Source organism: Pteronotus mesoamericanus, unplaced genomic scaffold (assembly GCF_021234165.1).
Source record: "Pteronotus mesoamericanus isolate MK-2021 breed Mesoamerican mustached bat unplaced genomic scaffold, CSHL_Meso_final scaffold_31, whole genome shotgun sequence".
Taxonomy (NCBI): domain Eukaryota; kingdom Metazoa; phylum Chordata; class Mammalia; order Chiroptera; family Mormoopidae; genus Pteronotus; species Pteronotus mesoamericanus.
The window spans coordinates 10,371,278-10,391,820 of NW_026555312.1; the positions used below are offsets into that span (position 1 = coordinate 10,371,278).

The following is a 20,543-nucleotide window of genomic DNA, read 5'->3' on the forward strand; positions in this document are numbered from 1 at the left end:
TTTCTTTCAGCAGAGCTTTATAGTTTTCCTCATGTAGATCTTACACATATTTTGTTACATTTATACCTAAGTATTTCCTTTTCTTGGTGCTAATGTAAGTGGTGTTGTGTTTTTAATTTTAAATTCTAGTTTTCTACTTCTGGTATAGAGGAATACAATTAATGTTTGTATATAACTTTGTACCCTGCAATATTGCTATAATCACTTACTAGTTCTAGAAGGCTTTTTGTAGATTCTTTTGGAATTTTCTACATAAATAATCATGTCACCTACAAAGGACAGTTTTATTTCTTCCTTGACAATCAGTATACTTTTACTTACTTTTCTTGTCTTCTTGTGTTACCCTGGACTTTCAGTGTGTTATTAAATGAGAGTGGGGAGAGGAATATCCTTATCTTGTTTCCAGTTTTAGAGGGAAAGCACCTAGTTTCTCATCATTAAGTATGATGTTACCTGTAGGGTTTTTGTAGATACTCTTTACCAATTTGGAGAGATTTTGCTCTATTTCTAGTGTTCTGAGTTTTTATCATGGATATAGATTTTGTGAAATGTTCTTTCAGCATTACTTATAAGACTTTTCTTCTTTAACTTGTTGATGTTATGGATAGCATTAACTGATTTTCAAATGTTGAACCAGGCTTGCATACTAGAATAAATCCCACTTAGTTGTGATATATAATTCCTTTTATATTTTAGTGTATTTGATTTGCTAATATCATGTTGAGCCTTTTTGCATCTATGTTCTTGAGAGATACTGGTCTCTAGTTTCCCACTTATGTAATATCTTTGTCTGGTTTTGATTTTAGGGTAATACTGGCCTCACAGAATGAGTTGGGCAGTATTCTGTTTCTATTTTCTGGAAAAGATTGCATACTTTCTACCTTCTCCTTTCCTTCATTACACTCCTATGCTTTTTCTCGTCTTTAGCACCCACTTTATTCCCTTCATATATACCCAAACTCTGTGTCGATGCTGATGGTACTTTCTCTTTAATTGAAGAAACACCCATTCTTTGATTTCTTGCCAATGACAGAATTTAGCTTGTGGCTCTTTGTGAGCATCTTGGGTCTCCTTCTGTCTCCTCCCATTTCTAAGCACACACATTTCTATTCCTATCCCTAACCCATTTAAAGAAGCTCTTTTTGTTGACATGATTTAATTTTTATTTACTGATTTTATTACTTCAGTTCTCTTCTGTGAATTGCTCTTTGGGTCTCCAGAGCATGGTTTAATGCTGACTGCTTTTTTCCCTCTGTTCACATCACTGCCCACACACTGCTCTGTCATTTGTAGATTGATTAGTTACTTCTGCAGCTGTTGCCATCAGTTCCAAAAAGTTTTAGGTGAAGAAACAAGAGATATGAAAGTACTATGTAAACTGTAAATCCCTGTACAATGCTAAGGACTAATCAGAGATGAGATGCAGTGTTTTAAAGGCTTCTGAAGCTGAAAAGTGGTCTGTGTAGGAAGAGAAGCCTGAGTCTTTTACCAAGGGAAATGGAACATCCTATTAGGAGTTGCTGCCAATCTGATTCTTCCTCAACTTAGAGCAAATCTATTTTCATCAAAGACTGAGGATAAAAGAATCACTGAGACATCCTCCAGACTTACACTTCCAACAGCTTCCATCTCTCCCAATTCGTTGTGCACAACGTAGGCATCGAGAGAGGATAACGACAGCTCGTGCCTGTGAAACGTGGTACGGGAGAGTGGAAAGAACTACAGTGCCCGTGGACAATGTGACAGGAATCTTCCAGAGTCTTATATTAATTCGACATGGTGCATTAACCATGACAGCCAGGCTATGGCTCCTGGGCCAGGGCTGGGAAGAGGCAGGTTTCTGATGTGCATATCTGAGCAGGGAACTAAGAGACCTGTGGGCACAGCAGAAAGAGTGTTGGACTAGGATTCTGGAGACTGTTTTCTTTAGGGGAAAAAAAATTGATAACTGAATTGTCACATGATGAAACCAGCTTCTTGTTGGATATGGAGTTGCCTTCCAACTCAAATTCAGTGATTCTATGATCATTACCAGTTGACATGGCTTTGGCTGAGTTGAAAAACTAGGACTTGGTTAATGTTTTTGGTTTACTTGTTTAATTCCTGGGGTTTTAACCTCATGTTTCTGTTTCTGATTTGTGTGCAGCCAGCCACTGAACGTCCTCCCTTTCCTCTGGGAACTATCTATTCTGTTATACAGTATATACCCAAGACCTAACATGTCCCAGTAGAAGCAACGCTGGAGTTTTGTGTTGTTTCTGAGGCACATCCCTGATAACATAGGACTTTGTCCCTTCTGTTCCCCATGGCACTTCCCAGACACTCCAGCATAAGAAACTCCAGAACTTTTTGATTATACTCTTCACACACACGAAAAGTGTAATAGTAATTTCTAGTATTATAAACATTACAGAACATTTTAATACATTGTTCTGTTTGTCTTTTCAGTCTTCAAGTCCCAGATTTAAGGGCACAATGAAAAGCTTGTTTTTTCCATTCAACTTCCTGCTACGAATGTTACTTCTTTTACCTCCTGGCTGATTAATTCTAAGTAGCCAATGCAGGAATTCTCAGTAATATCCCAATGCATGATCATTTAATCTTGTTGTTTTCCTTCATGAAATCAGGTGTAGTCTAGATGTAGTGTGAGGCTCCCCAGCTCCCTAGGTTCTAGAAAATGCATCTGCTGATTGACATCTGAGATGTGCCTACTCGGGCAGCCTCCCGCAAGCACTTTGCATCCAGAGGCACAGGTCCCTAAACCACTCAGATCAGAATCTCTCCTGCTTTCTAAAGGCTTCATCCTCCCTTCATTTCCATTTCTGCCTCTAACCATCTGTCTTTCCAAGTCTTCCAAACATGGCTTCAGAAAGAAAAATTAGTTATTCAGTATCTGGCCCAAACTTGTTTCCCCCCAAGTAGACTGTAAGCTTCCTCTTGCTGTCAGGACAGGGAGTTTTTCTATTCAGACCCCAGCACTTACAGCAGTCCCTGGCATATAGTAATCACTTTAGGCTTGTTCAGAGTAGAATGAATAAATGAACATCTATTTCTCCTAATGGACACTATATGAGTGAATACAATGGACTCTTCTATAATGGTTTCATTTTCTAACTCTTAATATTATTGAGACCAACTTCTAAATTGTTCCCAGAATAGCAAAAGCCCACTTCTGAAAAAATACTCAAGGTTCTGAATCATAAAATATTTACACATCCGAGTTATACATTCTAAAGGACACAGTCCTACATGATTATTTCTCGTCTACATTTTCATCTACTTTTGTATATGAGTAATTCTTGTTTTATTTGCTAGCTCCCATCACCTCCAGCTTTCAGTAGTTTAACTGCAAGAAGGAATATGTCCTTGTATCATTTTGTTCGGATTTTATCACTGGCTTAACTATAGAATTCCTGCTGACTGAAGGGTGCAGATCCCTGGGTAGATAGATAGTAGCTGTGTTGGATGACAGAAATCAGGTGCCCAAATTCTGGGAAAAATAGGACTCTAAGCAGAGCTAAGGTTGAAGACAAAAATCCAAATAATAGTAAAAATTCCAGGACAAGGTACACAATGTGGAAGATGATAGTACAGGTGAAAAAACTTTGAGTTCGTTCTATCACTGCTGCCTTAGGATCTTTTAGAAAAAAATTCTTCAACCTAAGACTCTTCATCTGTGCCAGGAAGTATTCTAAGAACTGGAGGCACAATACATTCTGGAAGAGGGTATAACAAATTAGCAAGTGATGTATGCTTTGACAGAAGAGTGCTCAATAAAGCACTTTTTGCTTCCTAGTGTTCCTGTAGCAAAAAGGTGGAAACAACCCAAAATGTTCATCAACTGATAAACAAAAATGTAGTATAACCATACAATGGAATATTATTCAGGTATAAAAAGAAACAAAATACTGACACATGCTATAACTTGGATGAACCTCGAGGACATTATGTTTAGTAAAATCAGACGGACACAAAAGGGCACATGTATGTTTCCACCTATAGGAAATACCCAGAATAAGCAAATCCATAAGGACATAAAGCAGATTAATGGCTGCCAGGAGCTGGGGAGCGATTGTTCACTGGGTATGGTATTTCTTTTTGGGATGAAAATGTTCTGAAATGGTGATCTTACAAACATTGTGAATGCATTAAATGTCCTTAACGGTTAATGTTATCATTAATGGTATTATACCTGGCATAATATAAACCTTCAATGTTATATATTACTTTATAGCAAAACAAACAAAAATCACTCAAATAGGAAATGACCTAGGTTAACACATTATTAAATATATTTTTAATTACTGTAATGCCATGCAGCCTTTCAAGAAAATGAACATCTGTAAGTACACAAGGAAACATGTCTAAGATGTAGTTAGTTAAAAAACAAAAGCTAGAGAAGCATGTATTTGGTATGGTTTGTTAAAGTACACATGCCCAGGCTCATACGTTTTTATATATGTGTAGTAAACAATGGGATGGTGATGAAAAGTGAAAATAGTGGTTACGTCTGGGGTGAACACACTGGGGAGGGCAGAGAATCTTTTTTTTGGTATACATTTTGAAGTTTTTAGGTGAGCTTGGAGTTAAGAGTGTGACAAAGCAGTCAAAAAAGTCCTAATATGGCATAAACAAGAAAGACAGAATACCTAGGGAGGTAACTGCCAATATTGAGAAAGAAAATTAATCGGCTTCATACTTCTTATGCGGAAAAAAACTTGACCCGTCACTCTCCCAGCGTGAGCACCCTTCAAGCACCTGACAGCGGTCTCTGCAGCCCATCAGAGATGAGCTCTGTGGGCACTCGCTCAGTTGTTCCTGAAGTCCCCAAAAAGGGCAAGGCAGAGTCTTTTAAGCTCTTGTTCAAACTTTCCCCTTAACTTGTTAAAACAGGTCTTTAAAAGTGAAATTAATACAGGTGCAAAGGACCACAGTAAGAAAATCCATTCACAAGTCTGAACTCTTAAAAAAAAATCATTTTATTGATCCTTTACCATACAAAATTTATTCAAATTACACCCATTTGAAGTGGTAAGATCACAGCTAGAGAACAGGTTACCCTGTAACAAATCTATTTACAAAATCCACCATAAAAGCTTTTTTTTTTTTTTACATTATATTACACATTTCCTTTTCAAACTAGCATACAACACAAAGCTAAACTGATTAGTAGTTTGCCTTCTCCCAATTTTGGGAGAAATACTTCCTTTTGACAAAATCATGTACCCCAGAGGAAAAGAAATTCCCACAATCTGACAATTGCCACCTGACTCACTCTACAAGGCATCTTCCTTCAAACCCCTCCTCTCATACACACGAGTTGTCATGCACACGCTGAGTTCTTGCTTCTTTTTCCTGAAAGCTAAAGCTTTAAATACTGCAATTTTATTTACAGATCTACACTTAAAACAAAAATGAAACAAGAACCACAACAAAAAACAAAATATAACACTCTTAAAAAATTACAAACCAGCTAGAAAATATTCTGGCAGTGTTTACAAATTAATTGCTATCTCTGTACAAAATTGCTAGGTAATGAAAATGTGAGTAGACTACGTACCAACTTAAATAAAACAATTGCTATGCACAAGTCTGTACATATAAACACACACCTTAACACTGTTTGACAGCTCATGTGTTGCCCTTTATACAGTTTATTTTCTAAGGCTCACGCAGTCATAATTCGCACACTTGTAACTTTTAGCCATTTCATGTGTGAGCTTTAATAGCAGCAACTCAATGGTACCAGGAAACCGGCATACTCTGACTTAAAGTAACACAAATACTGGACAACTAACCCACTTTGCGTGCCAGATACTATGTCAAAAAGAAAATGACTAACGCAAACAGAACACAGTATGGACATTTAATTAATGTACACCAGTTAAGCCCATTAACTGGAGAAATCTTATGCATGAAGGAACTTTTAAGAGTTATTAGTATTCCTTCCATTAAAAAAAAAATAAATACGGCATTACATTACGAAAGGTTTAACGAGAAATTCAACAAAACACATAATAACCTAGCCAGGTGAGCTCAGTCTTTAGACTTTGGAAAAAAATCAGCTCTGTGCAGCTGGCAAAGAGAATTACACAAAGCTGGAAGCAGAGGCAGCTAACCAGATGAGATAAATATGGGAAATGGGGAAAAGCTTGGCATAAATGGTTTCCCATACAGGAAAAAACCCCACAGTGCATTTCCAGTAGGCACTTGACACGAAGCTCTCCCTCCCTCCCTCCCTCCCCCACCCCAATGCTTCATCTCGGACCACATGATATTTGTACCAAGTCCAGTGTGTGTGAGGGGAGGAGGCTGGGGATGGAGGCAGAAGAAAAAAGGAGGGTAATCTGCACCTTTGTTTTTTCTCTCCAAACACACACCCACGCATACCTACACAAATCATTTAAAGTGCTGGTGTCATGGTTTTGACCCCACCACCACTTTGCATATTGTGGAAATCTACCTAGAGTTTGTGGTTTTTTGTTTTGTATTTTTCCTAAGGGATATTTTCATTTCAATTACACACGTGTATCGAGTGCCTCCTATGCGCCTACCACTGTGCAAGGCACATAGCATTTCAATTTCTGTTGATTTTGAGGGTTTTGTTTTTTTTTTTTAAATAAGATTCCCTCATTCCCGCGGTCTTTAGCATCCAAGGAATGGATCTGAGGTACTACTTCACATTCCTTGTGGGCAATGGCCATCTTCCCTGACCAACGGGAGAGCCTATCTTGGACATAACTGGTAGGATTTGCAGCTCACACGAAGCCTCCAACTCGGGACACCATTCCTGAAGAGTAAAGGGGGGAAACACCCTGGCATTCTAGCTCTCCATTTTCCATGTCCCCACTTCCCTTGGTCCAACTTATTCCTTCACAGAGGAAGGGGGAGGGGTTCGGGCCAAGGGTATGGCAGCTGCCCACAAAGTGGGAGCTCCCTGTTCTCACCAGCTCGAGCACATGCCACTGACAGGATGTCACTCACACAAGGGGATGTCTTTCTCCCTAGAGGCCTCTCCATCTGACCCCATCCTGAGAAGTGGTCTCCCTGAGTGCAGTGTAAGAGAGCCCTTTCCCGGGTCACGGGGCCCGGGGAAGCCCAAGGACAGAGGGATCCACACCTGCTGCTCCTCGGGACTGCTATGTCACCTGACCTGGTTCTCCTTTCAAATGGGCCACCGATGCCGGCGAGCTCCAGGACCAACTCGCTTTACTCCAAGCTCCCCGTCCAGGGAAGGAAGCCAGATGGGGCAATGCTTCTTGCAGAGGCTGTTAAACCTTAGATCACATGTTTAGATGCTCTAATCAGAGAGGTTCTCTACCTCTGCTTAAATAATTTGAATTAGTAAAAACCGCTTCAAAGTAAACAATTAAGTCGAAATGGTGATGGGTGCCACAGGAATGCTTAAATGGCAGCTAAAAAAATAAAAAAATCTAAAATGATCCACAAAGAACTCCTAAGTAGGCTTTGCTACAAATCAACTTGAAACTCACAAACACATTGGGGGCAGGGGAGTGGGAGTGGTTAATGGAGACAGGAAAATCCACAACAGCTTAGAGTGGCAGAACTTGACTATTCTTCTGTATCTGCAACAAGTATTTGAAAACAGGTTCTTCATCCGAAAGGCTCTGGAGGTTCTCTTGACCTTCTAGTGGGACACACAGTCCATAGCTTACACTGAATTATGACAGTAATTTAAATATTCCTAAGAAGAACTGAAGAAATTCATTTCATACTTCTGCATGACTTCAAGTTTAGAGTTCCTGCAGTTCCATTCCATATTAGCAGACCCCAAAGACATGCATTCTGCAGAGAAGGCACGGCTTGAAATGCTATTAAGGAAGTTTGCTGTATTCCAGTGGGCCAGGTGGCCAGGCCCCATTCTACAGCCCATCCGTCAGGCACAGCAAGCCAATCGGGAGGGAGGAAGGGTGGGAGGGAGGAAAAGTACGGGTGAGAGACACCTGATTGCACATTTTCTCACTTGCTGACTCAGCCAGGAGATTTTGGAGCCTGGGGAAAAGCAGGGTTTTCCCAGGGGAGCCTGCAACTGTGCGTTTAGACAATTTATTTAAAAAAAAAAAAAATCATTAAAATGTCAGCTTTGTTCTGAAGTTTGTAGTTTACTTCATGATACTATCTTGGAGGAAGAAGGTAGGAAGGGACAACACTGCATGACAGATGTTCTGGTTCCACAATAAAAAAATATTGGTTTATAAGGAGAGCTCACAAAGCATAATCAACTACACATAAAGTCTTCCACCAGCGGGAGCTTTTCCAAATCGTAAGCATCAAAGAGATCGCTGATGCCTTCTTCCTCCCCGAGACTTAGGAGATAGTCTTCTTGGAGCAGGGGAGGCAGTAAGTTCACAAATGGTCCATCTAGGTTGGTAGGAATTTGGTCCTCAGTCTGCTGTAAAAGGTTGGCTGGGGAGGCCAAAGGAGAAAGGTTTGCCATAGAAATTGAGCAATCGCTATGTCCTGAGTTGGTTGAAGCCAAGTCTGAATGGAAAAAATGAGTAAAAACACAAAAATAAGTTAGAAGAAAATCAAAATGATTTTTTTTTGTTAGAATATACAGGTTGCTGCTATAAAAGTGTTCACCCGCTGCTAACAACAACAACTAGACAACATTATGATGCGGTTCACCTTGGGAAGCCTTTCTTTGTTCTAGCACACTCACTCATCTTTTAAAGTACCTACTGTTAGCAAACAAGAATGCAAAAAAATGCAAAGATTAGAGGCTAACAGGTCAAAATACTTCTGATATTAGTCATTACTTAAGGAAAAACAGAACAAAATATACATATTATGACAAAAGCACATTTATAGTTGTGAATACACAAAACACAGAATTTATCCTTGTATTATTATCAATTACTGTTATTATTTTCCATACAAATAACCATAAACCTACTTTTGACCCTTGTAAATACTGTAAAGTTCGCTCCCTAGTAGAAACTCACTGAGTTTAACTTAATCTTTTTTGAACAAAAGTTTATTAAAGATACCTCTAAAAATATAGACAGTAAGACATATTCACTTTGAATATTTATGGGGAAAGAAGTCTTTCGTTTTACAATTTGTGTGCTACACAGTAGTCCCATCTCATCTGAGGTTTTGCTTTCCACGGTTTCAGAATTACCCATAGTCAACTGCAGTCCAAAAATATTAAATGAAGATTCCAGAAATAAACAATTCCTAAGTTCCTCAGTTTTAAATTGCTACCATTCTGAATAGGGTAATGAAATCTCATGCTGTCCTGCTCCATCCTGCCCAGGATGTGAATCATCCTTTTGTGCAGCACCCCTGCTTGTTAGTTACTTAGGACTCATCTCAGTTATCGGGTGGACTGCTGTGGTACTGCAGTGCTGTGTTCAAGTAACCCTTACACTGCCTAACGCTACCTCACGCCTGTCATTCATCTCCCTTTATCTTCTCACATAGGCGCTGTATCATCTCACATCATTACAAGAAGGGTGAGTTCAGTACAAGGTATTTTGAGAGAGCCCAAATTCACATAACTTTTATTACAGTATATTGCTGTAATTGTTCTATTTTACTATTAGTTATTGTGGTTAATCTCTTCCTGTGCCTAACTGATAAATTAAATTTTATCACAGGTATGTATGTCTAGGAAAAAACAGTATGTACAGTTGGCCCTTGAACAACATGGCCAGATTTCCCCCCCCTAATAAATACTTGTACTGTCTTCAATCAGCAGCTGGGAGTCCACAGAGGTCCTGGAACCAATTCCCCGTGGTTAATGAGGGACAACTTAAGTTTTAGGGGAGTCAAAAGTTTTATGTGGACTTAACTGTGTGGGAGGCTCAGTGCCCCTAACTCTGTTGTTGTTCGACAGTCAACTACATAGGGTTCAGTAGTAAACCTGGTTTCAGGCATCTACTACATTTTTTTTGCTCAGTATTAAATCAGACCTATTCATTTAAATCACTGCTATTCTTGTTGCTATATTGGGATACAGGGGAAAAAAACTAAATACACACCCCCAATCAGAAACTGGAAAAAAAAAAAAGGCCACAAATACCTTTCTTTGTTCTAGGGACAGTGGAGGAAAAAGTAGATTTATTTTGCTGGGGGTTTCCTCCAATATCCTCTTCCCATCACACTGAAGGGAAGGAGGGGAAATCAAGACAAAACGTCTTTGGTAGAAGGCTTTTCTTTATGAACTTTTTTCATTTCTCTAACGATCTCTGTAGCATCACGCAAAGGTGTGTGGCTAAGTGTAGCTGATGATTCACCCAGCTTCACTCCCACTTCAACTGGCTTTCCAAACAGGGTAAAGAAATGGTTTCTGCCAATAGCAAAAGCCTGAGGAACTCCATTAGTGGGTGGAGGAGTCATTAGCCCAAGACCATATTTTATCCTGTAAACTACTCAGAATGCCTTTTTAAAAATGTTACCTTAATAACAATAACAACAGATTTTTTTGTCCTGCCTAGACTTGTGGTTCTGATACAGGATCCTTCTAGTCACCTTCATGTCAAACATAGTTTCCAAATGACAAAAACAGAATTTTTACCTTTGGAAGTGGGCTTAGGGATATTCCCATTGTGGTCTTGGTTGTTTGTTTTCACTGGACTATGTGTTTCAGTCTCTTCTGGACATAAGTAAACCTCAATGGGTCCTTGGGTACTTGCCAAGTGTATTTGTAGGCTCTACAAACAGAAAAGAGTTCAAAATGAAAACTCTTTTTGAAATGAAAGCTATTGTCATTTTCATCTAAATACGTAAAGCAAGGGCAATTTTCATAGTTCACTTTGCTTTTTCATAGGTGGTCCACTTTCATCAGTGATTGTCATTCTCTAGAGAACGGGCCAGCAAACCATAACCCAAGGCCCGAATCCAGTCCACCAACTGGTTTTGCATTGGGCTGGCCAAAAAGCTTGTTTGTTTTTTTTCCATAAGATGGCTCTAGTAGCATTCAGTTGTCTCTACCTTTATTCGAAACAATTTTGTTAGACTGAATTGTGACAGCTATCATATCAGCATGCTTTAAAAAAAAAAAAAATCAAAATTGGTGAATTTTTGTGTAGCCATTTTAATATTGAAAATGGAAGAAAATAAGCAACATTTTTTGCACATAATGCTTTATTATTTCAAGAAAGGTAAAAACCCCACTGAAACACAAAAAAGGATTTGTGTAGTGTATGGACAAGGTGTTGTAACTGATGGAACATGTCAAAAGTAGTATGTAAGGTTTCATATTGGAGATTTTTCGCTGGACAATGCTCCACCATTGGGTAGACCAGTTGAAGTTGAGAGCAATGAAATTCAGACATTAACTGAGAACAATCAATGTTATCCCATGTAGGGGATGGCCAACATACTCAAAATATCCCAATCAATAAAGTTATTGGTGAAAATGAAAAAATGTGTCTTTTATTTTAGAGAAAAAACCACATGGACTTTTTGGCCAACCCAATAAATAAAGTTTTATTGGCACAAAGTCATGCTTATTCCCATTATTTATGCACTGCCTGTGGCTGTTTTATTTTTTTCATGCCATAATGGCAGAGTTGTACAGTTGAACAGTCTCAACAGAGACCATATGGCTCACAAAGCCAAAAATATTTACTGTGTAGCCCTTAAAAAAAAAGTTTGCTGACCCGTGCCCTAAAGGAAGTGAATTATGCTCTCTAAATATATTCTTTTCTTTCGCTAACTATTAGAAGGTCCTTTTAGTGTTCAAAATACAATATTTCCATGTTATTACTCCTTTATGGTAGGACATTTTTATGTTGAACTTTAATAACCACTGGAACTGAGTCTAGTAAGAGAATGCAGCACACTAATATTTAAAATTCTGCCTCATCTAGGTCACAGAGCTATTATTATCACTTAAGGTGAACTCTACCTAGATAGGAGCTTGCAAATTTCATTCTTTTTATTTTCTCTGCATATTCTTTTTACTACATTTCTTTGCCTTAGAATTATAGCCTAGGTCTATTATTATAAAGCTGTATCTGAAACCAATCACAAAAATATGCCCTTACTTTCTTACAATATTCTAGTCTATCAAATAACCCAAAGTCCCATTTCATTTCTTAAAAGTAAACATAATATAAATAATGAACTCTTAAGTGTGATAAGTTAGGGAGATACTTTAAAACATTTATATCTCTATTTGGGGTGGGAACCATACCCAGAGTAATCAACATAAAATTCCCTGGAAGTTCAAATTGATCAGAAGCAACAAATTATGAAAAAAAGGAAGTATAGGACGGCTGGAGTTGTATGCCACTTTTGAGCTGAGTGCCCTGTTAATATTAAAATTAGACTTTTTGGACACTCAATACATCATACTGAACTGTTGAAATGCTTCTAAAGTTAGGATTAAGTAAAAGAGATGGGGAAAGAACCTTCACATTTTTCAGAGGCTATGAACTTGAACCAAAAATCAATGATTCTTTAAGCATTCCAAAAAGATCTCTGCAGATGAACAAAGACGTTGTCTCCTTACCTCTATTGGGTCAGGCACTTCAAGTCTTGTTTCTGGAGGGGCTTTCACAACTATAACAGTTTGGTCTTTAAGGCCACTAATTTTTCGAATATCTTGATATGTAAGATAAGCTAACGTGATGAGTGTTAAGGAAATCTTCCAACTACTTCTCTCAGCTGTAACCATTATGAGGATAACCAAATGAATACATGGAAAACTTCTGAAGTATTTTAGGATTTCTAAGAATATATCTGTATTGCTTTCTAGATCTTTAAATATATGGGATTTCCCATGAATCTTGCTTTCTGGGTGATTGTAAACAGCAAGAGAAATGTACAGTTTGGTCCTGCTCATTTTAAAAATGTCCATGGCTATTTAAAATATTAAAATAAACACAGAAACAAAAGAGTTAGAATAAATTATCAAAAGAAAACCGAAACCAGTTTGGTCAGGGATTTTCAAACCAGGTCCCTCTGGAGCGCAAGTTGTCCATGAGCTCCAGTGAACTGTGCTGGCACTCAAATTGAATGATGGCCCATCCCAATTTATAGGAACCCCCCCCCCCACAAAAAAACCAAACACCTCTATTAAATGTAATGTTTTGGAAATTCCAGTAACTTCTATCTTCTACTTGATTATTAGCAAGTGCCAGCAGCCACCCAAATGAATGAACGAATTAGCAGCAAATAGCTATATTAGTGGAAGAACTCAATATTGCTCAGGCAGGCAACATGTTTTCTTAAGTGTGCCTAGGCTGGTTGTGATTATATATTGTCTACTGATAAGAGTGTCAGTCTTTCTCTGTTAGAGAAATTATCCTTTGTATGATATTATTAACTCTATCACTATTTCAGTGTTCACAAGGGGGGAAGCAACTTCCAGATGGTCTGCAACCTGAATGAATTTGAGAAACACCAATTTAGGAAAAGAGAGTAGTATTATATTTCAGTACTCTGGGTAGTTACTTCTGAGCACTGAGCAGTTTTTTTAAGTGCCCTGGCAGCCAAACCTAAGGGGATATCATGAGAGAATATGGTATTTATTACCTGACAAAAGTACTTATACAAGCTTGCCTAGAGAGAGAGATAAGCTTTTACTTGGCACTAAGAGAGAACAGGTCGCATGGCTCTCTTGTTTAAGGGACATGCAGTAACACAATGTACAATGTCTTTAGCCAGCATTTTTCTTATATTAACCCACAAAAAAATGCCTGTGATAAAACAGCAAATCGCAACTCAATGAAGGCACTTCTATAGGTAATATAATGTAGCTAATGGGGTCTGGAGAAAATAATTTCCCTTCAAATAGTAGCTTTTTATTAGAAATTGAAGGAAGTTAAGAAGCCACCCATCAGAAAAACAAACATATCCACCCCAAATCTGCGCATACATTTAAGGGCATTTATCAAGGCTATCTTCTTTAAGTCTCAATAGTGGAGACAATAGCCAGTTCAGTCTTGAGCTTGACTGGACAGCTGAAGCAGGATTCCTGGTTTTATGCCATAATTTATCACATTAAGAAAGCGAACTGGTACCCTTACAAAAGACCTAACGGTTCTGAATTTGTACTGAGAACCCTGGGGAAACCGATCAGGTACTAACACCACAGCCCACTGTCAAAAGCTACATGACAAGAGCTCATTAAAATTAAAAACTCTTCTACAATTACTCAACATGCTACAGGAAAGAAAATTTCAACACATTTGTGAACAAGCTGTACCAAATTCGGAACTGAATGGGAAATTGAAGTAAATTGTGCAAATATATTCTCTAATCTTAGAAGTGCTTCCATTGTGGTTCCCTCCTGAATTTGCTTCTTGGGTTAGCAGTCCCCTGCAAGGAAGCTTTCATTTTCTGCAACAAAGGCCCCAGAGAAAGCTAATGTAGGTGACAATGTCATAAACCACGAGCTGCCAATCACATGTAACCGCACATCTTCTCGCTGGGGCTCCCACCTAGACAATGACTCCGACAGCCCAAATGGAGCTGTTCCCGTTTCCCCCGCCGTACACCCAGTCTGGCCACCGCTTTGGGAGTTCATATTAGCACACCTCTTTCTCCATTTCACTAATCACCAGCTGACAAGGTTAAACTTTTGGTCAACAGGAAACGAATGGTTGCAGTTTCAAAAAATGGCCTGAGTTGGAAAATAAATGTCCCTATACCCTCCAAGGGAAAGCCTATTAGAGAGGAGACACTAAAAGAAACTGGGAAGGACACATTTTATTTTCTGTCTCACAAAGTTAAATGTGGAATAATTAAGTTTGGAACTAAAGTTAGAGATGGCGTAACTTAAAATATTGCTTCGGTCTCCTAATAACTCAGAATATTGCAAAATCTTCTTGCCAAAACAATGAAGTATTGTTGCTAATTTTTCTGTCTGACGTGACACGATGAACAATAAGCTGTCCTGAGATGGGCAACAGATTGTCAGTCTATTGGGAACAAGAACTGGCTTTCTGTGTTTTTATTTCCAAGAACTAGTGTTTGCAGATGACTGGATACGTTGAGATTTCTCAGGCCTTGCAGTGCTTCTGAAATCAGTTTTTAGTGTTGTGAATCAGCGTAATGCTTTCTAAAAGTTATAGGGTAATTTTTTATACTCTCTGGATTTTCTCAACTGTAGCTCAATCAGACAGATTCAACAAATTCCAATTGCTCCAATATCTGATGAAAAGAAAATAGAATGTGAGAACCCCAACAGTGACAGCTAACGCCCACCCGAAATCTGGAAAGCCAAAGACGAATCTGCAGAATGTTGTCATTAATATTAATACTGATACCACACATATCTTATAATAGTGTTGCCGAACGCCATGAGTGTATCCATATGTGCCAACCACACATGAATAAAATGACTTACAAAACAGGTCCCTCCTTGCTATAAAATAGATATAATAGGTGATTATCTTTCCATAAACACTGACTTTTAATAAGTGGATTCAGACATATGCGCACGCATGTGCGCGCACACACAACACAAACACGTGAACATGAAACCAGAGTAAAATTCTACCAGGTGCATAAAAGACTGTCAATTCCGGAAATAATCTAGAAGACACTAACCCCCAATGACCAGGTGGCACAAAGGATATCTTTGATTCTCTGAATCCTCGGTTAACAGTTTGAGGTCCAGGGTGCAGCTTTGGATCAGTTCATCTAATTTCTTCTCTTCCTGACTGAGCTCGGTCACTTCCTTTGACAGGCCTTGACACTGGGCCAGCATGCCCCCATCCTCAGACAGACTGCAGCCCCTAGAAACCCAAACACAGACTCTTCATGGCTACTTGCGAGGCCAAAGGGAGGAGGACAATGAACAATCAAGGGAGGGCAGGGGGAAATGATCCTTTGGGGAAATGCCCCCTCTTGATACAGGAGGTCACACTGTTTGTTTGACAAGTGTTAAAATTAGAACATTTATACATTTTTTTTTTAATGTACACAGTCCTTTACTTTTCACACCATAGAAATTAAGTGAAAAAATACTGCTATTTTCAGGTTTCTTTCCTACAGAGGAGACCTGTTTATGTGGGAAGCTCAAATTCAAAGGGCAAAGAGAGGCAGCTCCTTCCTGCCACGTGCCCCCCAGGGGGAAAAAGCAGAGAGGAAAACAGAGAAAAATAGGAAAATTTGAAAGAAAGATGGAATGATTCAAAATTCAACAAAACATCAACCAAGAAGCACAAAAGGCCTAAGTAATTTCTGAGGGTCTTATACCAACAACTACAGAGGAAAGGAGATTAATAAACAGATATATGTGCTGTACACAAGAACAAAGACCAACATCCAACAGGTTTCTCCTAGACCATAGGGCAAACCATCTTATCATGTTTGAAGTAGCATTGTTTCAAACCTCATAACAGATTTATTCCTTCCAATATGCTGTAACAGTTCCTTTTAAAACACTGGCTGTTCAGGTGCTTGTTCATAATTCACAAATTTAATCACACATGTGGATGTATAGGTGATAAGCATTATCATCTCTGCTTTCTAGAGGGAATGGAGGCATTTAACTCTTGCCTTAATTCGTTCAGAAAGCGAATTAATCTGCTATTAGAACCACGGATAAAGATATTCAGTGACTGCATACATACACAGATGTGTTCATATATAACCATAGTTCATTTCCGAATTCCTGTTGGAGTTAAGACATGTGCAAGCATCTGTGAGATCACACACATGGACCTCACAGTAACAAATGAACAGCATTTGATTTCACATCTGCAGGACCTAATTAATCCCAGGGTCCCCTCATTTGAAGCTAATGGAATACAAACCCTTTCATCTCTCGCAGTGTCTAAAGAGATCTCTTCCTAAAGAGACTTTGAGCTTGTGGCTAAGGAGTTGAGGAAGGAAGGGAGAAGGAGACAGAAGAAAAGAGTAGGAGAGCAAAGAAATGAAGCGTAGGCACGGACATAAAAGTCGGGACTGGGTGAAAGCGCCATGTTTGAACGGACCCCCTCAGATCAGGGAACGGGGTTGGGGTGCAACTCATACTCACATCCATTGCACGTTGTTTTTAGACTTCTTCTTAATGAGATGGATGCCTTCCAGCACATTGGTGATATCATAAATCCTTCTCTTTTGCACTTTCAGCACCTCTGCTGCCTTGTTCAAATCCAAGACCCCATCAGGTGACTGGCTCAGCAGCTGAATGAACTTCTTGGTGAGTAGACCAAGGGATGTATCATACCGTGTTTTTTCTGAGGGAGATTTTGGAGCTTAAAGAAAAACAAAAACCGAGCGGTGGGGAATAGGGGGAAAGGTAAAGAAATGAAGGGTTTCTTTGCAGTTGAGCAAGCCCTCTCTTTCCCACTGCAGCCTGAGTATTAGTATCGGAAGCAAAGCTGTTGTTGCTGTTGTTTTTGTGAAGTTACAGAGAAAGCTGTGAAATTGCTTTATTAGAAAAGGAAGAGACAGTACAAATTCCTGTTTGATTTTACTGTGAATTTCGCAGTAGTTTCTAATTTGGCTTACCCTATTCCCTGGGGCTAGTGAAGTATCTCACACATAGCAGGTGCTCAAAAATGTCTGTTGAATGAATGAGAAAGTGCTGTAGCCCCATGGCATCTGCACATGTGGAGCCTAACCTGATGGGGCCAGGTGACAAATCTCTCCAGCATTTTGTGACAGGGCACAGACAGACCCATTCAACTGGCTGGTCAAGCTCCAGGGTCTGCGTGTGTTCATAACTTGCTCACCGATATTTCAAACAATGCTTCATTTGGATGAAGACTATCTGGAATCTGGAAGAGTCTTTTAGTCAAATCTCCCCATCCCTCCTGAATGAAATTTCTTACTTAGTATTGTATCTATTCTCTGATAGGTCACAGGTCAAAGGTTTAATTTAGCAGTACACATTATCTGTGGATTGCCTAATTCATAAACTACAGGGAAGGAGAGAGAGAGTGAGAGAACAAAGTCTCATTTAGCCTTTACGTTAAATGCCTGAGATGTAAAGGACTATTAGCTATCTCCAGCCTACTTTTCTCTCTCCCAGAAGAAATGACGATCGTATCAATGGAAAGGGAAACTAGTGCAATTCACTGGTCTCAGTCAATTCTTAGGCTGCCTCACGCAGAGCTAGAGATGTAGGCCGACACAGACATTGGTGACTGGCACAGTTTGTGACCCCCGGTTAACCTCAGTCTCTGAAGTAATGTGCCTTAAAGTTAAAATTAAATTTCATTATAGGATATAACAGAGAGCTTGTATTCTGAGTTGAAAAAAATGAAACTGCACACATTTTAAGAGGCCTCCCCTTAAGTCAGTATTTAGGTGATGGAGTAATTCTGTAAACCTTTTTCTGGGTGTCTGCAGACACTGTATTTATTTTTTGGATAGGCACAGAAAGAAATGAAAAAGAACAAAACATGCCAAAATTATTCACACCTTGGCATCCTTCCAGCCACAAGCTTTGAAAGTTGGGAACCCACACCACAGAGAATCAGAGATGAAAGAATCCTTACTTTTGGGACTGTCTGGACTTCGCAGTGCAGCTCTCCCTTTGCCCTTAGGGGTTTTTAAACCATCGGAGAGGTACTGATGACCGCTTTCTCCTAGCTCCAGCCTTCGCTTGGCCTGGAATGAGAAAGGACAATCATTTGTCCTGGTCATGTGGACAATCACAAGTGAGGCTGTTTGGAATCTGGCCCCTGCCCAGGGCCCAGTGCTGCAGGCTCCTGTCTGTGCTCGCACCTCTGCTCCACTCACGCAGGGCCTCGCTGGTCCCCACAGCCAGGGTGCTGAGCTGTCATGCCAGCTGTCTTCGTCCGTAGTGATCATTTGTGTACACAGACAAATCCAGCGATCCTTTAGCATTAGGTCCAGGAGCCACTTTGCTCACTTATTCGTTGATTCAACTGCATGTGCCAGGCACAGAGCTAGATACTGAGAATACAGTAGGCACCATGGAATTTAAATGAACTTTTCCCCAGCGAAACTTTGCTGCCTCTCTCCATCTCTGACCTGGGTTGGACCCCCTTCCTTGAGCTTCCCCAAACACTGTGTTTATTTGTATCATAACACTTATTGGATATGAGTTATTTTACTAATCTGGTTCTCATTTCCTTCCAAGCAGAGACTGTTTCCCATTTATCTTTGTAACCGAGTGCTTGGCACAGAGCCTGGGTTTCTGTAGGTATTCAATCTCTTTTCCTCTCTTTAAGTGATTGAATGGTAACACAACTAGTCAGACTACAGATGGTCATTCGTCAGAATAACAAATACTGCAAACACCCAATCTTTGGCTTCAACTACTAATACTATTTCTGCCATTTTGTCATCAAGCCTGGCAAATGAGATGTCCTCATCCAAGCTTTGAATTTATTTTCGTTTCACTTTAAAAATATCCACTTACTGTCTTCTATGTACTGGGCACTGGGCATAGGGAACAGAAGGAAGATAGACGAGCCCTAAACTACCTAGGGCATAGAGTCCATGTGAGAAAACAGATCATTAAAGAAGTAATTGTATGGGTTTGATGGGTGTTCAGACAGAGGTGGCACCACCTAGACACCCCACATGGCAGTGGGTATCTCAGCTCATTTTAAGGCAGGTTCTTCTAATGAGGAGATTCACAATTTCAACATAACATCCCATGAAAAGGAATGAAAGTAGTAACTTATCACCTGATGATAAATACTCAGTTTCTCTACAGAAAGTTATCAGTAGTATGTGTTGTTCACTACAGTAAGCAACTAGCCACATGTGACTCATGCAAACTGACTTGGGCTATAAAATGGAAATACATACTGGATTCTGAAGACAATTAAAAAAAAAGAGTAAAATATTTAAAAAATTTTAATAGAGGACATGTTAAAATGTTACATTTTTTGGCTTTATAAAATAAGATAGTATTAAAGTTATTACTTCACCTCTTTCCCTCTTTTTCTTTTCATTCTTTCTTTTTTTTTTACTATGTGGCTGACATTAACGGCACAGATTATCTTCCTATTGGCTAAACATTACTCTAAGGCCTAGGAATGACACTTTGCCAACTTGTTTTCTCAACTTCATCTCTCCCTCCCAAATATTGTGTCCATTTCTTTTGTGTAGGCCTGCTGCGTTGGCTGGCGCAGCAAAATGCCCTCTTCATCAGGCAAATGCTCCCTGACTGTTCCTGGGGAGTAACCTCCCCACCCCCTCACAGTCTAAGTTGCACACAGGTGGCCCCGGCGGGCGAGGCATTGTGGTCCGTTCTCCTGCGTCTCTTCCCTTCACCCCACAGTGACTGGTCAGGGTGGCACACAACCCAAGCTGGGTGAACGAAAGCCAAGTCTAGACATTTTTCTGGAACTACTGGCAAGAAGAGGGTGCCCCTTCCCAGAAAAGCTGGTATGTGGAAGCTGGAAGCTACTTGAGAATGGAGCCTCTCCAGGGGAAAGCAGAGTGGAGAGAGAGAGAGAAAAGGGTCTGAGGCCATCACTCAGAGCTCTGGGTCAGGTCACACAAGACCCTGGGGGCAACAACTGGCCTTCTCCAGACTTTTCAGTTACATTAGTCAATAAAATCTCCTTTTTGCTTAAAGAACTTTGAGTTGAGAACCTGAAAGCGTGACGCTGCAACTGGCAGTGCGTAAG

General features: G+C 39.7%; 1 protein-coding gene across 1 annotated transcript in view; it reads right to left on the reverse strand.

Annotated features, from left to right (window-relative positions):
• Window positions 1-7,495: 7,495 nt before the first annotated feature.
• Window positions 7,496-20,543, reverse strand: part of E2F3 (E2F transcription factor 3) — a 70,997-nt gene continuing 57,949 nt past the window's right edge. Inside the window, exons 2-7 of the mRNA XM_054592199.1 lie at window positions 18,432-18,543; window positions 16,964-17,183; window positions 15,558-15,716; window positions 12,485-12,599; window positions 10,544-10,679; window positions 7,496-8,502 (exon numbers count right to left, since the gene is read on the reverse strand). Coding sequence (XP_054448174.1) covers window positions 8,240-8,502; window positions 10,544-10,679; window positions 12,485-12,599; window positions 15,558-15,716; window positions 16,964-17,183; window positions 18,432-18,543 — 1,005 coding nt within the window. The 3' untranslated portion in view covers window positions 7,496-8,239. The remainder of the gene's footprint in view (window positions 8,503-10,543; window positions 10,680-12,484; window positions 12,600-15,557; window positions 15,717-16,963; window positions 17,184-18,431; window positions 18,544-20,543) is intronic.